The sequence below is a fragment of the Sarcophilus harrisii genome, chromosome 6 (genome assembly GCF_902635505.1).
Source record: "Sarcophilus harrisii chromosome 6, mSarHar1.11, whole genome shotgun sequence".
Taxonomy (NCBI): Eukaryota; Metazoa; Chordata; class Mammalia; order Dasyuromorphia; family Dasyuridae; genus Sarcophilus; species Sarcophilus harrisii.
Genome location: NC_045431.1, coordinates 159,553,484 through 159,580,181, shown reverse-complemented (window position 1 = coordinate 159,580,181; position 26,698 = coordinate 159,553,484). Strand labels below are relative to the sequence as shown.

At 34.3% G+C, this 26,698-nt stretch overlaps 1 protein-coding gene across 2 annotated transcripts; it reads right to left on the bottom strand.

Annotated features, from left to right (window-relative positions):
• Positions 1–7,725: 7,725 nt before the first annotated feature.
• G3BP2 (G3BP stress granule assembly factor 2) lies at positions 7,726–25,371 on the bottom strand. 2 transcript variants are annotated; one of them, XM_031943333.1, is made up of 11 exons: positions 25,253–25,371; positions 23,125–23,206; positions 21,352–21,525; positions 20,301–20,391; positions 19,845–19,947; positions 19,121–19,301; positions 17,803–17,901; positions 13,466–13,568; positions 12,016–12,144; positions 11,230–11,348; positions 7,726–10,730 (listed from the first exon to the last, which is right to left on the bottom strand). In XM_031943333.1, the coding sequence occupies exons 1-11, from the start codon at positions 25,345–25,347 to the stop codon at positions 10,458–10,460; spliced, it is 1,449 nt and encodes a 482-aa protein (XP_031799193.1). In that variant the 5' UTR covers positions 25,348–25,371; the 3' UTR covers positions 7,726–10,457. The 2 variants fall into 2 exon arrangements, with proteins under 2 accessions (XP_031799193.1, XP_031799194.1); XM_031943334.1 differs by lacking the exon at positions 17,803–17,901.
• Between the last annotated feature and the right edge of the window lie 1,327 nt (positions 25,372–26,698).

The window sequence follows — 26,698 nt, the reverse complement described above, 5'->3', positions numbered from 1 at the left end:
GATTCTCAAGTCAACTGGTGACATGGGTCTGTGACTCTTAACCTTTTGGAGTCCCTTCTGAATTTCAACACTTGTCTCCTCAATCCTCTTGACACCTTGGAGAAGCAGCTAAGGCTTCCCTCAATTGGCAGGCTTCCTTCCCCTATGATAGTTTAGACAACTTCCCAAAAAGGGGTTGGAGGACCAAGGGGTGGTATTGTTGGTAGTTGTCATGTATTCTTGCATGAGTGAGATAAAACTATCTAGTGTTTATTTACTTAGAAGAAAAGAATTCCCTTAACTGATTTAGTGGTAATTCTAAGTCACTGGAAGGGGGGAAGAAGATTCCTTGTTTAGCCCCTAGGGAAGAAGCCAATAGTCCTCCCACAATTGCCTCTCAGAGGATAAAGATTTTATATCACATCTTTGATACATCTGCCTCAGAAAAAGGTATGAACTAAGAATCCAGATTGCAAGCAAGAGGCTCATGACCCCTTGGCCACTTTTCTATAGATGACCCTCATGTAAGAGAGAGAACTGCTATTTCTGAAGTGTCCCTGATATGGCCCCGACATTCATGGAGCCTTTCCTGCTCATCACCAGCACTGTCTCACATCAGAACTGTACCAAACATGTCATCTGTACAGTGACTCTGACTTTCCTGGTGCTGCTCCTGTTCATCTTTATCACCTCACCTTAGGAGATCCATCAATTGCAAAGATCTGACATTATTCAAAACATGAACCAGATTGCTGAGACTTAAGACTTGCTCTTTTAAGACAGAAGGAAAAGTCTTTTATTCTCTACAATTTTTTTTCCTTTCTCATTGTGGTGACTCCACAGGGAGGAGAATGCTATTTCTTTTTTCTTTTCCCCCTTAATAGTGACCAAAATAGGATGATTGTTCAGTAAAATGAGTAAAAAACATTTAAATGGTGGAAGCAACTTTGGAAAAACTTAAGGTCCTTGCCACTAGGAGGTAATATGTAATAGGACTAATCTTTACCAATATTTCTGATACAACTTTTCTCCACCCATCCCCCTAGCTCTACCAATGAGAATTCTCTATCCTGTCTTCAACAGAGATTAACTTTCCCTAAAAGACAAAACTTCCTGGCATTTGGTTGTTCCTGAACTCCTCCAATGTAGCTTCCTTGTAGCCCAAGGGCATAAAAACCCCAACTACATGGAATCTGGGCCCCTCCAATCTAATAAATCTCCAAACACCACACAAATCACCCTATCCTTCACCATATTTTGTCCGAATGACCAAATTTTCATATAGAGATGTTGGGAGCCACATCTAAAGAAACCAAGTGCTCTTGTATCTTTATTGCATGTCCTTACTACGTTTAGGGCAAAGTTACCCTCCTTCTCTTAATTGTTCATTGATTTCTGATTATCTCATTTCATATCAATATTGAACATAAACTAAGCAAGTGCTGGAATTAGAGCCATATATAATATTTCTAAAAAATTGTAACATTTATTCTTTAGTTCTCTCACTTCCTTTATGGGAGTTGTGTATATTTTTAAACTTTCTTATAAGGCTCTCTCAACCCTATTTTCTCCAGTCTTTTAATTTTTTTTTTTTTTTGGAGGAATATGTTATGGTGACTAAGGGGTCAAAATGATTAACAAGGTAGGCCTAACAAAGAACTGTCTCACCTCTCAAAATTTAAAAAGGCAATTAACAGAATTGGTAGGTTGTGAGCTGTGCTTTTCTACCTCCTCTAATCTGTTTGGTTGTGAATGTAGCACTAAGGTGTGATGACTGATTAAATGGGAACTTAAGTGGATAATCCAAGACAGAGAAAAGCAGACAACTGAGAATTGTAGTTGCATCTAAAAGATAAAGGGAGGAACGCTGACTTTTAAATATACTGTGAAAGCATGTATATTGACGTTTTCTCAATCCTGTATTAGGACAATACTTCAGTCCTACCTGATTGAGAAACCTTCTCAATTCAGAAATTTCCTGACCTGAAATGTTTTTCATATTATTGCAAGAGATTGCAAGGGAGGGAGTAAATAGAAGGAAAATTAGAAGTCTATCAAGTTATCCTCGTAAGAGATGATGAGGGCTAGAAATGAAAGGATAAATATGAGTGATCTCAAGGAGGTAATTGCAACAGGATTACTGAGGGGGTAGAAGGGTCAAGGATGACAATAAGGTTGTAGATATTGATGATTGGAGGAAAATAATACTCTCAACATAAAAAGAGTTTGGAGGATACATTGATATTTAGTTTGGGATATTTTGACTTGGAGATGTTTGATGGGACATAAAGGTAAAATCCAACCACTATTGACCAGTTTGGGACTAGAGTTCAGGAGAATTATAGATATAGATTTAAGCCAGTTTTATATAGTAGCTGAGAGCAGAAATGAGTAATTGAGAAAACATAAAAAGAAAAGATCTGGTTATATGTGAGTGGTAGGCTCAAAGCAAAGGTTTCTTAAGGATGTGGAAATCATAATTGTAGGCAGTTGAGAAGATACCAGTAGATAGGAGGATGAGAGGAAGTGAGAGAGAAAGAAAATTAATTATTCATGGAACAAACATACTGTGCAGAAGAAGGGATAAGATTGGATGTACAAATAAAGGGGTCGACATGGTCAAGAAGGTTCCTCAAACTGAATTAAGAGAGGACTGGTGAAGAGGGGAAGACAGAAGGACTAGGACGTGTAGAGATAAGGAAACTTAATTTCAATTTCAGGAAAGAAGTATGTAGGAACATTTGTGGAGAGAAGAAAGGATATGAGGAATGGAGGAAGCTGGAGGAGAGAGGAAAATGCATGGAATACTTTTGTGCTGACAGGAACATCCATCAGTTTCAATCAAGAATAACAAAAGTATTTCAGCAAAATGCTGAGGGCTCTATGGTAATCTAATGTTTGACAAACCCAAAGACCCCAGCTTTTGGGATAAGGACTCATTATTTGACAAAAACTGCTGGGAAAATTGCAAATTAGTATGGCAGAAACTAGGCAATGACCCACACCTAACACCATATACCAAGATAAGATCGAAATAGGTTCATGATTTAGACAAAAAGAGTGATATTATAAGCGAATTAGAAGAACATAGAATAGTTTACTTCTCACATCTGTGAAGGAAGGAATTTGTGATCAAAGAACTGGAGTACATTATTGAACACAAAACAGATAATTTTGATTATATTAAGTTTTTGTACAAACAAAACCAATGCAAACAAGGTTAGAAGGGAAGCAATATATTGGAAAAAAATTTTTACATACAAGGGTTCTGCTAAAGGTCTCAAGTTTATAAGAATTCAAGCCATTCTTCAACTGATAAATGATCAAAAAATATGAATAATTTTCAGATGAAGAAAATTGAAATCATTTCTAGTCATATGAAAAGATATTCTAAATCACTATTGATCAGAGAAATGAAAATTAAGGCAACTCTGAGTACCACTACATACCTCTCAGATTGGCTAAGATGACAGGAAAAGATAATGATGAATGTTGGAGGGATGTGGGAAAACTGGGACACTGATACATTGTTGGTGAAGTTGTGAATTGATCCAACCATTCTGAAGAGCAGTTTGGAACTCTGCCCAAAGGCTTATCAAACTGTATATTCTTTGGCCCTGCATTATTTCTACTGGGCTTGTATCCCAAAGAGATCTTAACAGGAGGAAAAGGGATCCACATGTACAAAAATGTTTGTGGCAGCCCTTTTTTGTAGTGGCAAGAAACTGGAAACTGAGTGGATACCTATTAGTTGGAGAATGGATGAATAAATTGTTACATGAATGTTATGGAATATTGTCATTCTGTGAGAAATGATCAGAAGGATAATTCCGAGAGGCCTGGAGAAACTTATATGAACTGATGCCAAGTGAAATGAGCAGAACCAGGAGATCATTATACACAGCAACAATAAGATTACACAATGATCAATTCAGATGGACGTGGCTCTTTTCAACAATGTGATGATTCAAACCAGTTCCAATGATCTTGTGATGAAGAGAACCATCTACACCCAGAAGGAGGACTGTGGAAACTGAATGTGGACCACAACATAGCACTTTCACTTTTTTTGTTGATGTTTGTTTGCATTTTTTTTCCCCTTTTTGATCAGATTTTTCTTGGGCACCAATTGCATATATATATATATATACACATACATATATTGGATTTAACATATTTTTTAGAGAATAATTTATTTAATGGCATTATTATGAATGGTTGATATAGATATTTTATATATTTTTATTATAGCTTTTTATTTATAAAACATTTGCATGGATAATTTTTTCAACATTGATCCTTCCAAAACCTTGTTCCAGGTTTCCCCCTCCTTTCCCCCACCCCCCTCTCTGAGATGGCAGGTAGTCCAATACATATTAAATGTTAAAATATAACATTTTTCTTTAATATATATTGGATTACTTGCCATCTAGGAAAAGGGGGTGGGGAGAAGGGGAGAAAATCTGGAACACAAGATTTTGTGAGGGTCACTGCTAAAAATTGTCCATGTATACATCTTGAAAATAAAGCGCTTTGGGGCAGCTAGGTGGCGCAGGAGAGATACGAGCATCAGCCCTGAAATCAGGAGGACCCGAGTTCAAATTTGATCTCAGACACTTAACACTTCCTGGCTGTGTGACCCTGAGCAAGTCAAAAAATAAAAAGCTTTAATAATAATAAGAAAAATAAGAAAAAATACTGAGGGCTCAGATGAGATGAGATAGCATGAATTTATAATGGACAATAGAAGCAAAGGATTCTAGGGTGGAGAATGATGTACAGTTGGATTAATCAACCATAAGGTCATTATTGTAGAGGGAGTACTGGAGCCAACACATGGGTTATTTGATAGGAAAATAGAAATAAGAGGGATTGAAGGGGAGAACAAATAGTTCAAAGAGTAAGGTAGAGAAAGAGATAGGAGACAAAATGATACAGCAGAAAGAATGAGAAGTTCTGGAGTCAAAGGAACTAGGTTCAAATCCTGTCTCTGATGGTTACTACTTGGATGAACTGGGCAAGCCATATAATTTCCCATGGGCTTTTATTTTCTCATCTGTAAAATAAGCAGATTGGACTATATGACTTCTGAGGTTTTGACAAAGATCTTATGACAGGGAAATTCAAGAGTCCAAGACCTTAATGATCAGTAAGTAGTCATTCTTTGTTTGAAGATCTGCAGTAAAAGAGATCCTATTACTTCCCCAAGGTAGACAATTCCAATTATGGACAGTTTCTGAGTTTTCTACGAATCATTACTCTCTGACTGGCTCAACCCTTGCTGAAAGAAGAATTTCTGAACCAACAAAGTGTCAGATCTCAGATCTATGGTAACCCTGACTCAGCAGCATTGTACTGACTCATACAATAAATAGTATGATCTCACATAAGTCATCTCTACAAAATGGAGATGAATTGGACAATCTTGAAGTTCCCTTTCAGCCCCAAGTCTATGATCTTCTGACTTAACCATCTAACTTATATCCTGTATTCCTTCACTTATCAATGCCATTTCAGTCAATTCCAAGAATCTCTCATTCTTCTCTTGCTTTCCCAACTACTTCCACTCTAGTTCTTTCTTTACAAATGGATACTGTTTTTGATTCGTCTTTAACCCAGCCTTTATTGGTGCATCATCGTTAAGCTGGATTTTCCTTACAGTATCTAGGGTTGTTCCTTTTCTCAAGAGTCCCTTATATCATGTCCAAATCTTCAACTGACTTTCAAAGGCCCTTTTTCCCAACAGGCCTTTTCTCTCTAGTCAGATCAAATGTCCTGTTAAGGGCATATTATTTTCTTTACAACAATATACAGTTACATAGTTACACTTATTATTGATGTAGTCTCCAAATCTATGAAGACAAGGAATTTAAAAAGAAATGGGATTTTAAAAAAACTCTTTTAGAACTTATTAATTTGATCAAACAAAGCTAAAGGACTAAAGATGAAATCATACTAGTCAACTCCTACCTTCTAAATATAGAAATGAGATATTAATTTTTACATATGGATCATGTGAGAATTTGGTTCATTGGGCTATGAATTTGTGAAGGTTTTTTAAATTGTTTAATGACTTGGGGGGATTTTTTAAATGAATGAATTTTTTATGAAAAAGAAATGAGAGTAAATTTAATTACTATAGGTCCTCGCCTTATAAGTTTTTAATTTTTTTTGAAATTCGTTTTTTGCAGATTATATACTTTATATTAAGTCTATATAAGTATATTATAGTCTGTTACTTGGCTTAATTATATATTGGAAGTTAATTCTCCCCAACTTGGTTTCATCCTATCATTTACCAATTGGTAGTCAAAAGCCTTATGAGTTGAAACTGAAATTTTCAAGTAAATCACCCATAGATATCCTCAATAAAAGTACATTACTTTTCTAATAATTTACAAATTATATTTTTAAAACTCACAGGAAAACAGTAATAAGTTTATAAAGGAAATATCTAACCTCTTAATTTTAATTCCCCAAAAACATAATTTCTCATATTTTGACAGTATTCAATTTATTCCTACTTTCCCGTATCACACTTCCCAATGATAAAAAAAAAAATTCTTCCAATTAAAAACACATGTATCCTTTAATAATCTAAATGTAAACATATCCGGATGTTTCAAGGTGTCTATCCTCAAAAACAAATCACAGTATTCCAATCTTAAATTCAGGAACTCGATTTCAATACTAGAAAATCTTCAGGGTCATGGTCCATGAATGATACCTTATCCAGGGCATTATCTGTGTATTAACACAAAATGTGGCTAAATACCTCTAATTCATTTTAAAAAGAATAACCCCATGTCCTTTTTTGTTGGGCTTTTCTGAGATTTTCTTACCCAACATCAACTCTCATTTGCATCATAAAAGTTCTCTAAGCAAACAATGCCACTGAATGGCAGGATTGAAATCCATTATTAATTTGCCAGAAATAATAAGAATAACCACACTAACCAAGAAGAATTTTAGTCTCCCTTTCTTTCTTCTGGATCTAAAAAAATTCATAGTTTATGTTAGTCAATCTTTCATAACTTTTCACAACTCTGATGTGATCATTCCCAGTCCATAAACATATTTTCTTCCTTCCCAATTCATTTTCTTCAAAAGCATTTAAGCTATATTTACCAAAAGATTGCTGATTTTAAAAAATGAAAGTAAATTCAACATGTTAATTAAAAAATCACAAGCCTAATACACAGACCCAAGATTAAAGTATTTGTCTCTGTTTTTTTTTTTTTTTTTAAACCACAAATTTTGCCAAAGGTAATACAAGTAACTGCTCTGGGTCTTTCACCACACCTAAAACAAACTATCAGGAGTATGTAATCCAGGAAAAGATAATTCACTGTACTACTAAATATCTTTCAAGGAAAAAAAACTACATCTTAAAAATTTCTCTGAAAGTATATGAAAATTGCACATGCCAATAATTCTCATGATTTGAAAAGAGGATCTAAAGCATGTGTTCATATCAGAGTTTACAAATACCAAATTATCATCTATACGAAGATACTCAATGTTCCAATGATTCTTTAAAATTTTGCTCTCAATGTTGAACTCAGAAGACAAACCAGAGAACCCAGGATTTTAGGTTTCTTTCTGTAATAGATGAAGCAATTCTTGTGATCTTCCTTATTATTTCTTCTAATTAACATTCTTAAATTTTTACCCGAGACCACTTTTTTTTCTTTTGAACTCTTAAAAAAAAAAAAAAACCCCTACAGATTAAATTAAGGACATAGATAAATGCTGCAGACATCAGTAGTTTATTGTATGTTTAGTCAAAACACATTCAAAATGGAAACTCAAAGAATACTTTCCACCGGAAACAATTAACTAGCTTCTACGAGCATATAATGTTTAACACATTACAGCAATAAAGATGGTAATCCACTGTCTTCTATACCTAACTCAAGCCCAAATGGTAAAGCCAGTTTTGTTGAAATGGGGTCAGAATGATGAAAACTACCATCAACAAATCAGCAATTAACAGTAATGGTAGATGAGTCTTTGCTTTTGCTGAATAAAAGGGGGACAAGAATGTTAAAGTCCACAGTACAGTAGGTGAGCAATCACCATGTAAACTTCTGTTTGATATCTTAATGATTTAACCATGGTTTTCAAAGAAGCAATACTGAAGCGGAATGGCTCTTTGCTGTTCTAGGTTTCTACACTTCTATTTGTAATTACTCCTGGTGCCAGAAAGAGTTTATATGGTGGCAGGGCAATGATGAAGCATTAAGAATAATCAAAGTAAGAAAGGGAAGGAGAACATAGGATAAAAAAGGGGGATGAGATAGGGGAGGACATGAGATATGGGCTAAGAGGCTTAAAAGAAAACATGGGTAATAAACTACTTATTTTTAAATGGTTTGAATAAAGGCTTCAAAACTTAAGACCAAAGTTATGTTTTCTGGTTAGGACTTCAAGTACTATACTGAACTTTTGAAACTGTAAAATGGTTTCAAAGAGAAAAAAAAATCCATAAACCAGAAATGGAAACCATGAAATGTGTCCCCCAAAACATATTGTAATAGTGCAAGACTTCCCATCAAACATGGAAGACCTCAATTTTGCAAAGAAAAAACTAGACAAATATAATTTCACTCACATTACTTAGTACAGGAAAAACAAAAGATGTGCATCATCTGTCGGTTTACTAGAGAGCAAACAGTTGCATAATTCAGAAACATTTGCTACTATACCATATGTATTTAAAAAAAAAAAGATTTGCAATGTAATGAGGTCTTCCATGTTTAAAAGCAGCTTTAAGTGGTGAGTCACACTTATCCACTTCACTCCTAACCTGAAGCATCAGATATTGGTGTTTACTGAATGCCACTGCACACAACTGGGTAATATCCTTTGCTGCTTTGCAGTATTATTAAACTCTGTGAAGACAGGATAGCAAGTAATTCAGTAGTTGCGAACCTTCCTCACAGAATTGCTTAAGATCCGTGTAAAAATAAAAAAGGATGTTGCCCCAGCCCTAAATTCTGAGCCACATGGGTACTAGTTCAAAAATTGTGCAAAATGGACAGTTCCCCTCCCAAAACAAAATGCAAACAATTATAGCTGCCCTCTGCTCTGAAAATTGCAGTATCCTCATTTTATTTTATTTGTCACATATAGATCTGATCACTTAAAAAATTACTAGAAACATCCATTAAGTTGATTGACTTTTCAAAAACACTTCCAAATGCTAAATGCCAACAACACTCATTCACCTTCATGCTTTTTAAGTGAAAAGTCAGACCTGGGGACTACTCAGATGTCTCCCTCATCTCCCAACCCTTCCCTAATGCCACCGCACCTCCCTCCCACAGAAAACATCACAGCTGTTAACTGAAAACAAGGGAAAGAACATGCTAGTCACTTTTACTGATTTAAAGATACTGCAATTTTTATACATTTCAATGATTTCTTTAAACATTTTGCAGCTGTTTGGCTTTGCAGCACAGCAAACCATACACTCTACTGTACAAAATCACCAGCGAGACTGGAATGATGTATAAGAGAAGGCACCATCATGCTTATTACATTACCAGAGAACTAAAAATACAGTAAGGACAATTTTCACTGTACACAGCTTAAAGAAAGGACAAAGGGGAGGAGGAGTGTGTTGAGCAGCCAACCATCCCTGGACTGAAGAGGGGCAGGTAGAAAAATCTTAGATGAGCTACTACACTGGTCAAATATTCAAGACCAGAGCAATAGAGTTCTGGACCATATTATTTAGTTCACACCTAAATGATTTCACTCTGGAATATACTTATAGTCTTGGTAAGGTTTACATGTGCACATGTTGGTCATAGCCAGCAGACCAAATGCCTGCATCATTTCAGAATCTATTCTCTATCTAGAGAAGAAGTAGAAGGACTTTCTGTTCTCCTGCTGCCTCCTCCTGCAGATGTCAATGGAACTGAGTTCAGAGTACCCATTAGTGCATTTTGATAAGTGCATAACACGAGTCTGTTTTTTTTTTGTTTTGTTTTTGTTGGTGGGTTTAATATTGTTTTGTTTTGTTTTTTAGCCAAGTGTTCTTTAAAAAAAAAAAAAAAAAAAAAAAGATTCTCCAATTGCACAAATTGCACTATTGATGTTTCCAACAGTAATAGGCAGAAACAGTAACACTTAAACAAAATGTGCAGCAGAGGACTTTTGACTGAAAAGGACCCGAATTCAGTTGGGCATGTCTTTTAGGTTCACTTTTGTTGTAGATCATTTAAGATATTGGTCATTTCTCAGTCCTTATTTCTCCAAGTCTAGATTTATAAATTAACAATGTGAATCCTGTTGTGAAATTGGGGAAAGAATGTCCACCTCAATTTAACTGGTAACCAAAGGATGCTTTTCACATCAAAGAAATGATCAAAAAGGCTGTGTCACATTCCAAAGCCAAAAAAAAAATTAACAAGAATGCAAACACGACGAATAATGTACCACTGCCAAGACTGTCTGCCAACAGTGGGGTTTCAGCGACGTTGTCCTGTGAAACGGCCTTCCATTTGCCCGGTTCCTCTTCCAGAGCCAAGTTTCTGTGCCATGCCGCCTCTAGGAGGAGGTCCTCTTCCATCCCGGTCACGCATCATTCCACCGCCCACTATGCCACGAGGACCCCCAGGACCTCGATCATTGCGCCGAAGATCTCTACGATCATCACCTCCACCTCTAGTTTCTCGTTCTCTTGCAGCTCTTGTCTTTTTCTCTTCTACATTCAAGCGGACTTCCCCACGGAACATAATTGGCTTTAAAAAGGAAAGAAGTTTTAAGTAGTTAAATTAGACTTAGTCACTAAATACTAGAGAAAAAGGAAAATTCTTTAAAAACAAAAATACATCAAGACCTAATCAACTTTCCTGCTTCTCTATCCAATAAATTAGCAATCCTGAGTTTTTACCTCCCACCCTCTCCAAGTACTGAAGTACGGAAAATTATGTACCTCCTCACTAATGGCAAGTTATGAAAAACACATCTATATTTTATAACTTATTATTCACATAATTACACCAAGGAATACACTGATTTGTCATGGGATCATAGTAGTTGGAGTTGAAATATTCCTACAGTTTTGAAATTATGTTCAAAGTTACAGAGAGAATAAGGAGGAGAAATGGAACTGTAACCCAGTTCCTGATTCCAAGTCAGAAAAGGCCTCATAAATTCCTTCCAACTCTTTTCAAGCATTAGTGCTGTCAGATACAAGAGAAAGGTCACATTATTTCAAATAAATTTGAAAGAACTTACTTTTGCAACTAAGATTCTCTGAACTGGCTCAGAGTCATCAAAAACCACAAATCCAAAATTTGGCAGCTTTCCACCAACTCCTTTAGTATTAATGCGAAGTTCCACTACATTTCCAAAACCTACAAAAACAGAATAGCACAAAAAAGTCTAAGTCTTAAGTATTTAAAAAGAATATTTAAAAAAAAACTTCACAGAAGTTTTCATCGTGCAACTTAGGAATTTTAATAACTTTAACCTGAAACAAATGATAGTTTAGATAAGGAAATTAATTATTCACCTAACTGGTGAAAACTAAATCTAGATCCCTAGACTTCTAATGCTGAAGAGAAGACTCCTGGAATCAAGATAAATCAAATATAGTGGAAGCAGGTGGCAGACAATTAATAATTGGTGCCAATGTCTCGCCCATGTCTTAGCAGCAGTTACTGCAATTAGGAATTCCAGTCTCTCCCTCCAAGTCTCAGCAGCTCTACACAGAGTATACTTTCCTGGTTCTGGCTCCATTTCTCCATCCCATTTGCCTACATTTAACTATATAACACCACCAAGGTTCTACATTCTTTTTCCTTCTTTCCCTATCTTAGCATATGCCACCTAAGATAGCAAGAATGGTATATCACATTCTTATGATTGCTTGATAAACTGCTAGAAACTAGCAAATTTCTGAAGATACTGTATGGGCCAGTAATAAAATATAAAGCAACAAAAATTTTACTTCACTATACTGCCAAGAAAAATCTGTGTTCATTTTTAAAAATAAAATAAGTTTTTAAAGAGAAAACATACTCATGAAGAATTCTTTTAGCTCATTCTCATCAATATCATGTGGCAAGTTGCCCACAAAGAGTTGGTGACTGTCTGGATAACGAATTATTCTTCGGTTATCCGATTCATTCTGCTCCATATCTCCTCGACCTATGAACAAAAAAGAACATTCTCACAAGTTTAAAATTGTTATTGCAATCTTGACATTCATTTCTGAATATCCCCCTTCCTCCCTTCTCTATTCAACAAGCTATCAAAGAGGTTAAAAACAATAACAACAAAAAAACAAACCAATACATCAAGAGTCTGACATGACAAGAGTATGCAATGTTCCCCATTCAAAAGTGTCTCATCTCTGCAGAGGAGAGCCATTTTCTCTCTTCTCCTATGTCAAGCTCAATCATCACAATGTTTCAGTTCTCTTTTCCTACTTTTATTTCATTTATTTTTAAAAATTCCTCAATCAAAATATGCTTTCTTTTCCTTCTGGTTAGAAAAAAGTCCACAGAAAAAAACCAAAAATTCCTAAAAGGAATTTTGCCAAGTTAGATTAACTGTTTGGTATCTATTTAAATACAATGCTAAGTTGAAAAAAAAACATAAAAAAGACTACTTGACTTGGAGTAAAAAAAACAAAACAAAACAAAAAAAACTTGGATTCAAATTCTACTGTTCAGTCTTATTAACTGTAATTCTGGGTAGGTCTCTTTTCCTTTGTGTGATTATTTCTTTCTTTATCTATAAAATGGGGGAAATCAGATTGAAAGACCTCAACAAAGGCTCCTTCCAGCTCTAAAGCTATGACACTGGGACATCTCTAGAACTCTTGGGACTTCTCAAAGTGCTGGTACTTACCAGATCTACAAAGGTCTCCAGAGCTCCTAGCATATTCTGATTCATCTGATTAGTTAAGAAAACTGATTACTGAGGCCATCAAGAAAGGAAAGGAAGATTCTTGGCAGACAGACCTGAATTTTCACAATCAAATTTTAAAGCATCTTTCAACAATTTTCTACATTGGTCCAGTGTGCCAATCAAGCTGTTTATGAAAGAATTAAGTGTTTAAGAATTTTGTTTCCAGAGCTCAGGAGACAGAGGGCACGAATGAGGGAATCGGAATGCATTCATTGGGTGCTATGACTCCCTTACTTGATGTTATTGTTTCTCTTTTTTCAAGGAAGTGACTGGAAATGGGGGTATAGCCATAAACAACTGATATAAAAACAAAAGGCATCAATGAAATATTCCATATAGGAGAAGGTCTGGACCTTTGATTTCATCAATGTGGAGAACTTCTCTACATTTTACAGTCTGCAGTAAAATCAATTTTTGATTATATCCATATTTTCAGCACGCTGCTGACCACAGAGTACCAAAACATAAATATAGAAACTCCCTCCTAATTAAAAATCATTTTAATTGAAAAATGTTTTAAATGTTGCTTACCAAAGATGATAAAAAGGAGGCTTACCTGGCCTTGGTCCCCTGGGAGGAAAACCAGGTCGTTCTCTTGGACGTTGTTCACGCACACGAGGTGGCTGAGACTGAGCTTCGGATTTTGTTTCAATTCTTGGCTAAAATGGGAGAAAAAATACTATTAAGCAATATGCTAACTTAGCATCTTCAATATAGCAGTTACTTTTAAAATTTTCAAAATTATAAACAGCTCACAAGTATCTATAATGGCAATTTAGGGAAGAATTTAATATAAAGACCTATCAATGTGAAAAATAATCTTTATACAGTATTCTGTACCAATCTAGGACTGTAGATTGTTTCTCTATTCTTTATGGAAGCCCAGTTAACTCACCAATTAAAAATGAATTTTAATTTATTATGGCTGGATGAAGGACAGATCCACTAACAAAGTAAAAAAAAATGCTTACTAAGACAGGACCTAAAAGGAAAGTGAATTTATACAAAGTAATGGGCTTCCAAGCAGATTGGTAAGAAAAATATGCAATAGATAATATGGGGAAGAAACTACTTTAACACCATCAGTCATGGTTCATAAGAATTTAAGTTGTAAAGGAAAAGAAATTCAAATAATTGTTCTATTTTCCCAATCACAAATCAAATAATACTAAAAGATGATCAAAAAAAAAAAAAAAAAAAGAAAAACATCTAGAAATAATGTCAAACAAGCTTAAATACTCATCCCATGGAAATATACTTTCAAAACTTATAAAGATAAGAAGCAAACCAAACAGGCACCCTCAATAAATGTCTACCTCACTACCAGAAAAGTATCATGGCTATAATTTATTACCTGCAGACATCTAAAATAGCATGAAGATGAAGAACAGAAGACTCAAAAGTTAAAAAAAAAAAAAAAGCCCTCTAGCTTTATAAAATTAAAAATAGACAATTAATTTCTATTGTTCCCCAAATACTATGTGTTATTAAGTTTTCATGTAAAAGGCAGAAGGCTTAATAATTTTCTTATAGCATCTCAATTGGTCAAACAGAAATTCCTTGATATAATTAAATTATCAATAGACTGTTGATATCCCCCCCTCAAATATTTTCATACCATTTTTTCTTTCACAAACTGATAACTATTCAACTGTTGAATCTATTTTGCTTAAAATGTCCATCAAAAAAAGTTGGAAAGAACCTTAGGTCATTTAATCCAACTTCCCCATTTTGCTTGTAAGGAAACAAGCAAAAAATTACATTCTTTAACTTTTACTCTAGTCGTTTAATTAAACAAATAGATTATAAGCAATTCTTGCCCTTCAATACAGCAAATAATCTAATTTTATCTCTGATGCATGAGAACTTTGAGGACCCTCTGTTCTCCAATAAGAAAACCATTCCTGGGATATAATTGAACTGGATAATTCAATTGGGTCTATTTCAAAGAAACAATTGTCTCATCTACTCTTTGAGAATAACGTAGCCAAAACTACTACTATAAAAAGTACATAACTGAGCACAAAACCACAAACAAATCTTGAAATCAGTGTTCAAACCTTGGTTCTATTGCATCAACTGGACAAAATTCAGCCAAGTCACTGTACTTTTCACCTCAATTTCTTTGATGAAAAGAGAGCTGAAAACTCGTTATCACTCTTTAAATTGTAAGAAATTAGTGATATTTTAAAAAATAAATTTGTATGACCTAAAACCAGAGAAAACTGCAAAGAATCATAGAGTGAGGACTTTAAATAAAACTCTTTTACAGTAGTATTTTGCTTTTGAAAAGCAGCATGGAATAGTGAATAGAAAACTGGCTTTTGTATCAATAAGAGCTGGACTCAAATCCTCCTTTAGACATCTATGTTCTTGCAGTCTGATCATGGGTACTCACTAATTTAGCCTCTCAAGGCCTCAAGTAACCCTCAATTGACTTAAATTATAGGTGAGTTGCTTATGTGGATCTGAATCAATGTTCCATGAAATACCAGAATTTGAATACTAGCTCAGCAACTTCCTTAGGGAAAAAGACTAACTTCTCTGAACTCCATTTTGGACAGATACTACCTGCCCTCCAAACAGCATTACTGTGAGAATGAGATTGAGATCATGTACTAGGAAGTATTATACAGATAAGATTTCACTAAGAACGGTTACTACAGATCAAAACAGATATTTGTTAAAAAAATTACTAAAATCGCATTTTAATGAATGTGTCATTAGAAATTCTCAAGAGAAAACTAAATATCTTTATATTTCTTAAATGCATCTTTTTCAAGTTTTATATTTAAAAACAGAACTAGAGGGGCAGCTAGATGGCGCAGTGGATAGAGTACCAGCCCTGAAGTCAGGAGGACCTGAGTACAAACCTGACCTCAGATACTTAATACTTCCTAGCTGTGTAATCCTAGGCAAGTCACTTGACCCCAATTGCCTCAGCAAAACAAACAAACAAAAAAACAGAACTAGATTCCTAAGCTAATAATTTCTTTTATTCTATGTTTAAAATGAACCAAATAAAAGGAACTAAATAAAACTACAAAGATCAGAAGGGGTAAAGAAACACAATCAGCAATTTAAAGGGGGGAAAAGTCTCAAATCACTATCCAAAAACCTGTAAATAAACTCCAAAAATTATCACTGATGAATGCTAGTCATGTGTATTAATGCCAAAATGAGGGGGAAAACAAGTCAGAAGGCAAACAGGGTTTCTTTTAGTGATCTTAGAAGTGCAAATGCTCCCCATTCTCATTAATCTTGGTTCAAACATTCAATGAAAGTTGGTTAACAGTAAGTTTAACTGCATATTCTGGAGTACTACCTGGAAAGGTAGAAGAGTTTGGAAAGGAGGAAGTCACGAAGAAGGCAATTAACATTTTGCCAGAGTGCTCAACCCTACAAAATGGAGGTCACTGTAAAAAATTACTGCAGGAAAGCCAGAAAGCGCTGATCAATTAATCATTAAAAAACAGTTGAATGAATACCATTTTATATGAGCTAGATGGTTTCATTAAGTTCTCTTATCACCACATTATTTATACTTTAAGTAACATTAGAATTTTGTATCATTTAATGTGAGCAATATATATTACATTAAAATCTTATTTAAAGGGGACTTGATCAAAATTTCTGAATACAAATAGTGTTTTTGTTTTGTTTTTATTATAAGACAACGTCCATTATCTCAAAATTGGTGATAGCAATTCTCTGTGTCACTGGCAGGGGCATACTTTTCATTTGCTCCAATCATGAGAAGACTAACCCGACTGCCAACATTATCAGTTTTTAAGGACAAGAAAATCCTTTTCAATTGCAACATATGCTTCATACAGCTGAATGGGTGACTTTAAAAACCAAATAAAGTATCTTTTAATAAAGAAAAACACGAAAATTTTAATTTAAAAAAATTAGCAAAAATAAAACTAATTTCCCTTTCCAGATAGCTGAGAAACCTAGAAAATCCATGAAGACACAGAGAAATTAAAAAACAAAACAAAACAAAAAAGAGTTCTATGAAAATTGAGGAACACCACAAGCAGCTTAAAGCAGAATTATCACAAGGAGCATGAAATGAAAACAATAGTTTTTAAGATTGAAAGGTCTTTTCAAAGGATTTTAGCTGAAAAAGGTCAGAAATTATTCAGAGAACTTCAAGGACTTTAAAAAAAAAAATCATAGCAGGCAAATTACCTCAAAACTAAAAATCAATTTTGATTCTTGATCTAAAATTATGCCTGATTGGAAAAGACCCCAATTATCTATTTGGAAAATATTTTCTTAGCATAAATGTGACCATCAATTCTGACATAACCTAAATTAATGACTACAGTAGTGACTTGGTGTAATGAATTACATTATCAATATTTTTCAAAAATCTGACACTAATTTGCAAAATACTTGATCAGTAAGTGAACACTACAGTCATAAGTTGGTACAGGCTCCATTTTAAAAGATGTGAACCACACATGACTGGTATACAGTATAAAATAAAAGATTATTTTCTATTTTAACAATAAATCTTTATTAAATATTTGTGTTTGTCTAAAGTAATTAAATTCCTCGCAGGCTGAATAATTAGAAGACCAAAAACTCCTTGTTATAATAATTTTTAAAATAAAAATTAGCACCTCTAGATATTTTCTGAAGAAGCCTTTAAGCTAAAATATATTCTTTGGAGGCCAACTTAATCTGCAATATCAACACTCATACCTCAAATACCACCTATTTGTAAGTAATGGAGATTCAGCATTTAAAGTGAGTGCATAAACATATAAGACAAGTTGGTTTTTGTATGCTTAAGCAATGACAATTTCTGATTGACTTATAAAAAAAAGTAAGCAATTGGCAATGTAACAAGGATACAATCCAATGTGTTCACAGATTGGTTACCTGTGAGACTGGTGCTTTAACATGGGGTGGAATTCCAGAGGAAGAAACAGTACCACTAGGAGGCAGGTTTTTACTGGTCACTGAAGCCCAGGAGAAAGCCTGCAGGAAATGCAACAAACCTAGACTACTAATCATGGAAAACCACCAACATTTCTATAGGGAAACTTCCAAATACATATTTTCCGTTCATTTCTAAACTATTTATTTATGAAGACAACTGAACACAGGCATACACATGCCAGCCTATATGCCCACTTTCAAAAGCTCGTCAATTATAAGAGCTCACTTATTAAATTATGAGTGATTCCAAATGTTTAGATAACAAGCTCCTCCACACGCCACACCACAAAAAAATACTATGGAGGAGGTAGTGCCCAACAAAACCATACTACTACTTATGCAGGAAAATTCTGACCCTAGCAATTCAAGTGTGCCCCCAACTCCACCTCCACCTCACCTTTTATCCCTTCGGAGGGAGATAGGAGGGGTGGAAGGGATAGAGTACTCATTAGAAAGATTAGCAGACATTTCCCAATCCCTTATAGTAACATATGATGCACTTCCTCTAAGAGTAGCACCCCTTCCCATTACCCAAAATACATCTTAGCCTTCAAAGAACTTCAAGAAAAAGTTCACTACTATTTCTATGGTACATAAATCATATTCAGGAAAAAAAAAGTGATTAAAGTAGATTTAAATAATAATCTGTGAATGAGATCTGAAATCAGTCCATACATTTTATCAACTTGAATATAATCTTCATTAACCAAATGCCTAATCCAGACTAACTAGTACTCTAAAAAGAAAAAGGAACTTATTTTAAAATGGAAACAAGATTTGTTTCCATAAATTTCTAGTTAAATTCTTTTGTTTAGGAAGGGTGTGTGTTATAGCTTCAACCACAAGGTTTAAATTTTCATCTGTGTCCAAAGGATGCTACAGTACAGAATGAAACAGCAATTTATTCTTACATGGAACTGTAGAATATACCAATACTGTATTAGATGCAGCACATTTATGACTGAGCATCATTAAATCAATCATTACAACCCTGACTGGGGATCTTTTAGGAAAAAACAAACACAAACATGAAAATCTATGTTCAGTATTTAAGTTCAAAAGCTCAAACAGCATCTTTCAGATATAAAAATTGTCATCCATTAATTCCACTATGCATTTTAATATATTCAACTTATTTAAAATAAGCAAAGTCGAACATATATACTGCACTTTAAAATAAGCAAAGTCGAACATACATACTGCACTGAGTAGGAACAGTTAGTGCTATAAATCTACAAAGAGATCACTTTAATCTAACCTTTGGTGGTTCCTGTGGCAGAGAAACAGGTTCTGCAGGAGGTGGAGAAGCCGCCTTCTCCTCAAGTTCTTCCAAGTTCTTCTCCTCCACTTGAGGTTTCAATTCCTCGGTTTTTGTCTCAGATTCAGGCTCAGGTTCAGGATCATGAGAAGATTCTTCCAAAGACTCCTCTATTCCATTACTATGACAAGATAGTTTGTTCACTCTTAAATGTCTAATTGAAACTACTGGCTGAAATTAAAGATTAATCCAATTTTTCAATCTTCAATTCTATGGGCATTTAATTATATGTAAATGGGTTTTATAATTATTTTGGAAGATGTAGAATAGTAAGGGCCACAGAATAATAAATGATGGCAACACTGCCCCACTCCTTTACACTGATTTTCGTTCAGGGTGTCGGTTGTGAATTCCTAAACTTTACAAACATAGCAAATTCAGGGTCCATGGTATTTTTTCCTGAAGTTTAACAAAAATCAAAATGATTATGCATTAAATTAACAATACCAACTCCTCTAAGAAGGACAGAAAACTGCATATTGCACTTAGCACATTGTAAAAATCAATTCTGATTGATAAAGAGATTAACCAAAGAAAAGCTCTCAACAAAGAGATGTAATTAATTTGCCCCTATTATCGCCACGGTTTTTCTAGAAAAACAAATGCCCTTTGGAACAAAATAATAACATCCAATTTAACTTCTCAACACTAGAACCATTCTTACGTTACAGGGTGAGTTTCATAGTAAGCACTGTTGGCATTTTCTTGCACAGGTTCAGGGGATGGCTGCCGTTCTTCCTGTTCCTCTTCTACTTCCTCTTCTGATTCTGACAGACATTATATAAAATATAGCATCTCTCTTCAGGAAATTTAATGTGAAAATTTTGAAAAACACGAATTTTAAATTTTAGGAAAATGATATAATTTAAGACTGCTTTTGAAACATCTGTTGATCAACAGTAACATCTCAAATTTCTCATCTTTTCACAAAGGGAAATAACTCAGAATATAAAGTTTTCAAATTGTATCCCATACTGGTAAGAAGAATCATTTTTGTGAACAAAGCTATGTTGGAAAAGATTTTAACAAAGTAAGATTATGAATGTGCAAAAGAGGGAAAAAAAGAGTATTTCCCAATTTTAAAAAAGCAATTAAGTTATAAGGATCTGACTTCCCTTACCTTCATCAAGTTCAGGTTCAGAATCACAAAATACTTCATCCTCATAGCGGAACATGTCATTATGAACATAAAATTTATTTGGAACAGATCCCTGCAGGAAAGGGGGGGGGTGGGAGGGGAGGAAATCCATCAATAACCATATACAACATTCAAATATGTATTTTGAAACCATGTATGTACACAATTGAGCTTTCAAAGACAATTACCAATTTCAGTGGTCAATTATTTCTACTATATTATCCAAAATACCTAATATGTTGAATCACAAAATTTCTACTTCCAAGTTCTGTGTTGTACTAGCATATCCCACATAATTTGTCCCAATCAAGTTTCATAAGTAGGGCCATTTAGTCATTATAACTAAACCCTACTGAAATACCATTGGCTAATAATCTGAGCTAGCACTGGGCCACCCAAGCATCTGTATATAGCCACATTATTTCCTACATCTTGTCTTTACATTCTTTTGCCTATTCCATGTTTTCACAGAATCTAGGGCACTCAATTGGTTATCATTTATGGAGCACTTTCCTTAGATGGAAATTTTCAAAGGTAAAAATTTTTTAAAAATAAAAGTTAATAGAATCCAAGGATTTTGAGTAAAAAAATACCAGGAATGAGTAGCCTACTAGTCAAGGTCATTATTTGAAGAGATAATTGTTACAGATAAAGCAGAATAGTCACTGCATTATTTTCTGAAAACTTAAAATGACCTATTTCATCTTAAATATAATACTAACTTCTTAATAGCCACACTGACAGACTAATAGCTGCCATGAATTATACCTTTAAAAATTAATATTTACTACTACCTGTATGACCTTGGACAAGTTACTTCATCTCTTAAGGCCTCTGTTTCCTCATCTGTAAAATGAGAGGATTGGAACAGGTGGCTCTAAGGTCATCTATTCTATTAAGGCTTTGAACTCTAAATCTATAAGCCTATTACTTTAATATATAAATTAAAACAATCAGAAGATATTTTTGTATGCTTAAGTAGCATACAGTTACAACCACCACACTGATAAAAATAAAAACTCAAACAACTTACTTCAGGAGCCAGGACAAAGGTCTGCATAAATTTCCTGTCTGGTTGTCCACTATTGGACAGCAAACCCATGACCTGCACAACTACTCCATCACTCAAGGTTGCATGAGCATCCACGTGACGAATCTTAGTATGACACTCGCTGAACTTCAGAGACAATACCTTATGGTGAATATCCTTTTAAAAAGAAAAACAAAAATGCCAAGAGTTAATTAGTTAGTACTAATGGAAAAATACATTCATAATGTATAATATTTTGAATAATAATCTGGTAGCATAATGAAAAAAATTTTTTTTAAATTATGCCTTTTGATCCAATAATTCATTATTGGGAATAAAATGGCATAATTTACAAATGGCAAATGGAAGGAAGGAAGGAAAGAAGGAAGAGAAAAAGGAAACAATCTAAATGCTTAGAAACAGACTATTTAATAAATTCTGGCTTATTAAAGTTTGGAGGTATTTTGTTTCAGAATTGTGATTTCATCCACATAAGGAGCTCTGTGATGATAATCTTTCTAACCAATACAAATTAACAAATACAATGGAACAATTAAAATGGAATACAGATATGAGTAACAAAGAAATCTAGAAAAACATAAATTTAAAGAATTCATCAGCTATGATTAGAATAAATTTATAAAAATGAGCAAAGAAACCTGAGAGATAAAGAGATGGAATAAGTGATATTTAAACATAAACAAACTTTAGTTTTGCTGATATTTAAAGATAAATTTATAGTAAGATTTTAAAACATACATCAAAATATAATGCTGATTTGTTATTTCCTAATACAATCCATTTATGACCTGAATTACCCTAACTTCCAAATCAATTTACTTTTTGTATATCCTCCCACCAACCCAAAATCAACTCCACTATATAAATGTCTCAAATCACTGCTTTTATGTTATTACTCCCCTAGATGAAAAACAAAGTAACCCATAGAACCAAGTGAATTCTAAGCAAAGTATTACATCTGATTCAATGCCCAATTCTTACCAACTGTTTCAGCTCTACCACCTCACCCACCAGACACAAACACATTCATCTTTATTTTCATGCCAATATTCATTCAGTCGCTCTTTTTTCAAAGCTAAATGTGACACAGAATCCAAACCCTATTCTCCTTTCAGGGCTCAGGTGGAATCCCACTTCTTTAGTCTTTCTTCATTAAAAAATGCAGTAATATATGTAAAGTGCTTTTTGATAGTAATAGTAGACCTTCACATATTCTCTCATTTGAGTCTAACAATCTTGGGGGGGGGGGGGAAGGGTCATTATTAACTCTATTTTAAAGTTGGGGTTGAAAGAGGTTAGTGCTTGCCCAGGGTCATCCCAAGTGTCTTGAGGCAGGAGTTAAAATCTGATCCTCCTAATTTCAAGTTCACCACTATCTACCATACTACTCAACTACTTATCAACATAATGTACAATATAACCATAAGTGATTAACTTTTGCTCCTTTGATTCCAACTATTACCACACACAATTAGGCAATGGAAAGTAGAGTGTCACACTACTCTCAATTAAACTTATGTGATTGTCATTGTTTATTTTAGTGTTTACGCTTCAGAATAAGGATCAAACCTTCAAAGCTCTTGGCATAGAACTGAGAACATTAAGTACCTAGTGTATATATATATATATATATATATAGCTAGTATAAGTATACTGAGCAAATACTTTTGAACATTAAAATGCTATGCTAAGTTTCCATTTTTTTCTAGCCATTCCAACCCACATCCCTTGGCAAGGGGAAAAAAATTCACCTACATTTTGGCCATACACAGCTTCCTGGGGCTTCCCACTAGCATCCACTCCACCATGAACGTAGGAAGAATTCCTACCATAAAACCTGTAAAGATAATTGAATAGTTATTACTACATTCATCAAATGCTCTTTTCAAATTATACTATGGCAGTATTAAAAGTTAACCAAAAAATTTAGTGTATTATATATAAACATGAAAAGGCCACCTCTTGACAAAGGAAATTGAAGCTACTGCCCTTAAGCTCACTCTCCTCCTCTTATCACATAACTCCTCAATATCACCCTCACTCTCTCCTCTTTTCCCTCAGTATATGATAAAGAGGAGTCCCTTCTTGCTAAGGCCAATTTTTTATATGCCCTTTGACCTTAAACTGTTTTCTTGTCTTCTGCAGCAGAATGCTGCCCCATCTATCTTCCACCTTGCATCTCTCTCATTTGATTTCTTCCCCACGGTATTCAAATATATCCATATCCAAGTTTCCCCATCTTAAAATACAGTATTAACAAAATTCACATAGATCCTCTTTCCCTCAAGATATCATTCTTTCCAACTTTCTCAGCCAAAGTACTACTAGAAAAGAGCAGTCTACATTTCTAATTTCTGCTTCCTTTCTTCTCACTTACCTTTTGCAATCTAAATTTTGACCTCATCACTTAGCTGAAAAACTATTCAAAATTACCCAAAATCTCTTCACTGTTAACTCTGAGGGTCTTAGTTACTTCATTCTTAACTTCTGCTAAATGACATAATTTTGCCTGACAATGCATATTTGTATCAAAGATTTTGGTCCCACTCACCTATACCAACAATTTGAGTTAGGAAGGAGACCAGCAATATCCCCAGGGGAAAGGGTCATTTGAGCATTTTTTTTTTTAATAAGGAAAAGAAATAGTCAAAAGGAAAAGACAAGCAAAGCAGCAAGTAGTTTTGAAAGTTATGTTGAATTAAAAGTATTGTAATAGATAGAGATGGCACTGGATGCTACATGGGCCAGTTGCTTAATCACTCAGTGTTCTAAGCAACTTGCATTGATAAGCTGTACCTTACTGGAAGCATCTTATATAAATGAAATCCAGGTAATGTCCCTATCCCTAAACCTTAAAAGGAAAAATAAATTTAATGTATAATCTTGTTATATTTTCCTAACTTTATATAATGTTAATTAATATTACTATAATAATTTTTAAAACGTCCCCACTTCTGTAAAAATACATCATCTTATTGATTGTAGTTTCCTAGGTTTATATCCTCAACTCTACTCTTTCACCATCCCCTATCCAAATCCATCTTTCTATGTTTACATTTCTCCTATATATCACCATCTATTTGACACAATCGCCACCAGAATTAGGCATTCATCCCTTCTCACCTGGATGACTGCAATAGCCATGTAGCAGTCCTCCACACAGCTGTCAAAGTGATTTTCCTTAAGTATCTCCAACTCAAATTCCAACAGATTTTCTATTGACTCCATGATACCACAAACTCTGTTCAGTTTTTAAAGCCCTTCACAATCTGATCCCAAACTATCTTTCTAGCTTCATGATACATTTCCTCCTTCCTTTTCCACTCTTACAATCCAGCTAATCTGGACATACCTTTCTCAATCATCTATACAAATCTTTTTGTGACTTCCCATCTGCTGGTGCCCTAACTCTTTAATTATCCTGTATTCATTCATTTAAAAAAAAAAAAAACTTATTGAGGTACACATTGTTTCCTTAGATAAAAGACTAGACTCTTGTAACTGAGCCAAATTTTGGGGTATTATTTCTTTTTTTCTCAATAGTATTTTATTTTTTTCCAAATACATGTAAAAATAACTTTCAGCATTTATTTTTGTAAGATTTTATGTTCCAAATTTTTTTCTCCCAGTCTTTTTTTCATACATACAATAAAACTCCATGTATCCAAAAAGGGTGGAAAATTAAGCATTTTGATTAGTGTTAATATACAAAGATCCACAGAATTTAAAATAAAAAAAAAATCATGGGACAAAATCTAAGGTATTACATGGAATTACATTCAAGAATGAGAGAAAAGGAAAGAGGGATGAGTAGAAATAATGATCTGTATGATACTGATCAGAATAAAACTGATTTAAAAAAAATTAACTATTTTCTAATTACCTGTGCAAGTATTCTGGGGCCTTATTCAACAGAGTATAGTACTGCCTCACAAATTCCCGCCCGACGAGCAGGGGACTTGGCTTCTCCATCACCATTTCTTTGCTGCGCAATGTCAAATGCTGTAAAAGGGGAAAAAAATAACTATATAAGCAATTATCTTTTCAATAAGACAAACACTACAGGTGACATAATTTGGAGAAATTATTCAAATGGGCAAATCATTAGAAAGGAATAAGGACAAAAATCAAGTGCAGTAATTAAATTTATCTACAAAATATCCTTTTCTCTAACTTCCCAAATTAAAATATAGTACAGATAGGTATGACTGATGTGAACCAGCATTTAAGCACATTCTCCTATGATGATTCAGGATTCTGTCTCATGTGTCAGCCAAGGATTATGCACCTCCATCTCCACTTTGACTTCTCTTCAGGACCTTTCCAACAGATAATAATATTACTACCTTTTCTGGCCTCATATTCCCTCAACTCACTAGTTTTGTTGGGAGAATTGGAAAACACTTTCTTTGTCTCATTGGCACTTTCAGACTCTCCCTCTAATACCATCACTTAGTAACCTCTCCTCTTTTGAAGTCTACACAATTCATGTTTATAACCCAATCCAGATTCTGGTAATCATTTATCTATCAATTTCCCAGGACACTCTCTTTACTTCTTCAATGAATATTCAGCTCAGCCTTTCTACTTGGTCTTGCCCTTATACTAAGAAATTTGAATATACACATTGCTGCTCCCTTAAATATCCTAACCTTCCAAGTTAATAGCATAACATACTAATTATCATGACGATCTCCATAGGGGAGAATCGTTTCACTCACAACTCTTCCAATTTTCTGTTAATTAACTCCAAAATTCCTTTATCTAATGATAATCTTATACGTTTTTTGTCTGTGCCTTATAATACATTGACCTATTTTTTGTCTTTACCTTTACAACCTCTAAGCTATCAACCCTACAATGGAGTCACTTCCTTAAGAGTCCTTTGTCCTCTTGCCCTATCATTGATCACATCTTGCCAAATCCCAATCTTAGACTATTCCCAACATCTACTTCCACTGTTCCTATTTATTCACTTACTGATGAAGAGTTGTGGAAAAAGCACAAAATTATAGACTGGGTACACTACAAATTTATATGAAATAATAATCTCAACTGGATTCTTACTTTATACTTCAGAAAAAATTGGAAGTCATTTGCCAAGAACTCCCTCTTTCTCCCCAATTCATCTCACAAATTGTATTAATTTCCCCTCTCTCTTCTTTTACATCTATATTGCTTGAAGAAGTGTCTTCTCGTCAACGTCAATCTATCAACATGCAGACTTGGATCTCATCCCCTCCTATCTTGTCCTGTAGACTAACTCTTCTATTACCCACTTTGATTTTTAATCACTCCCTATCAACTGGCTCTTCTATGCTGCCTACAA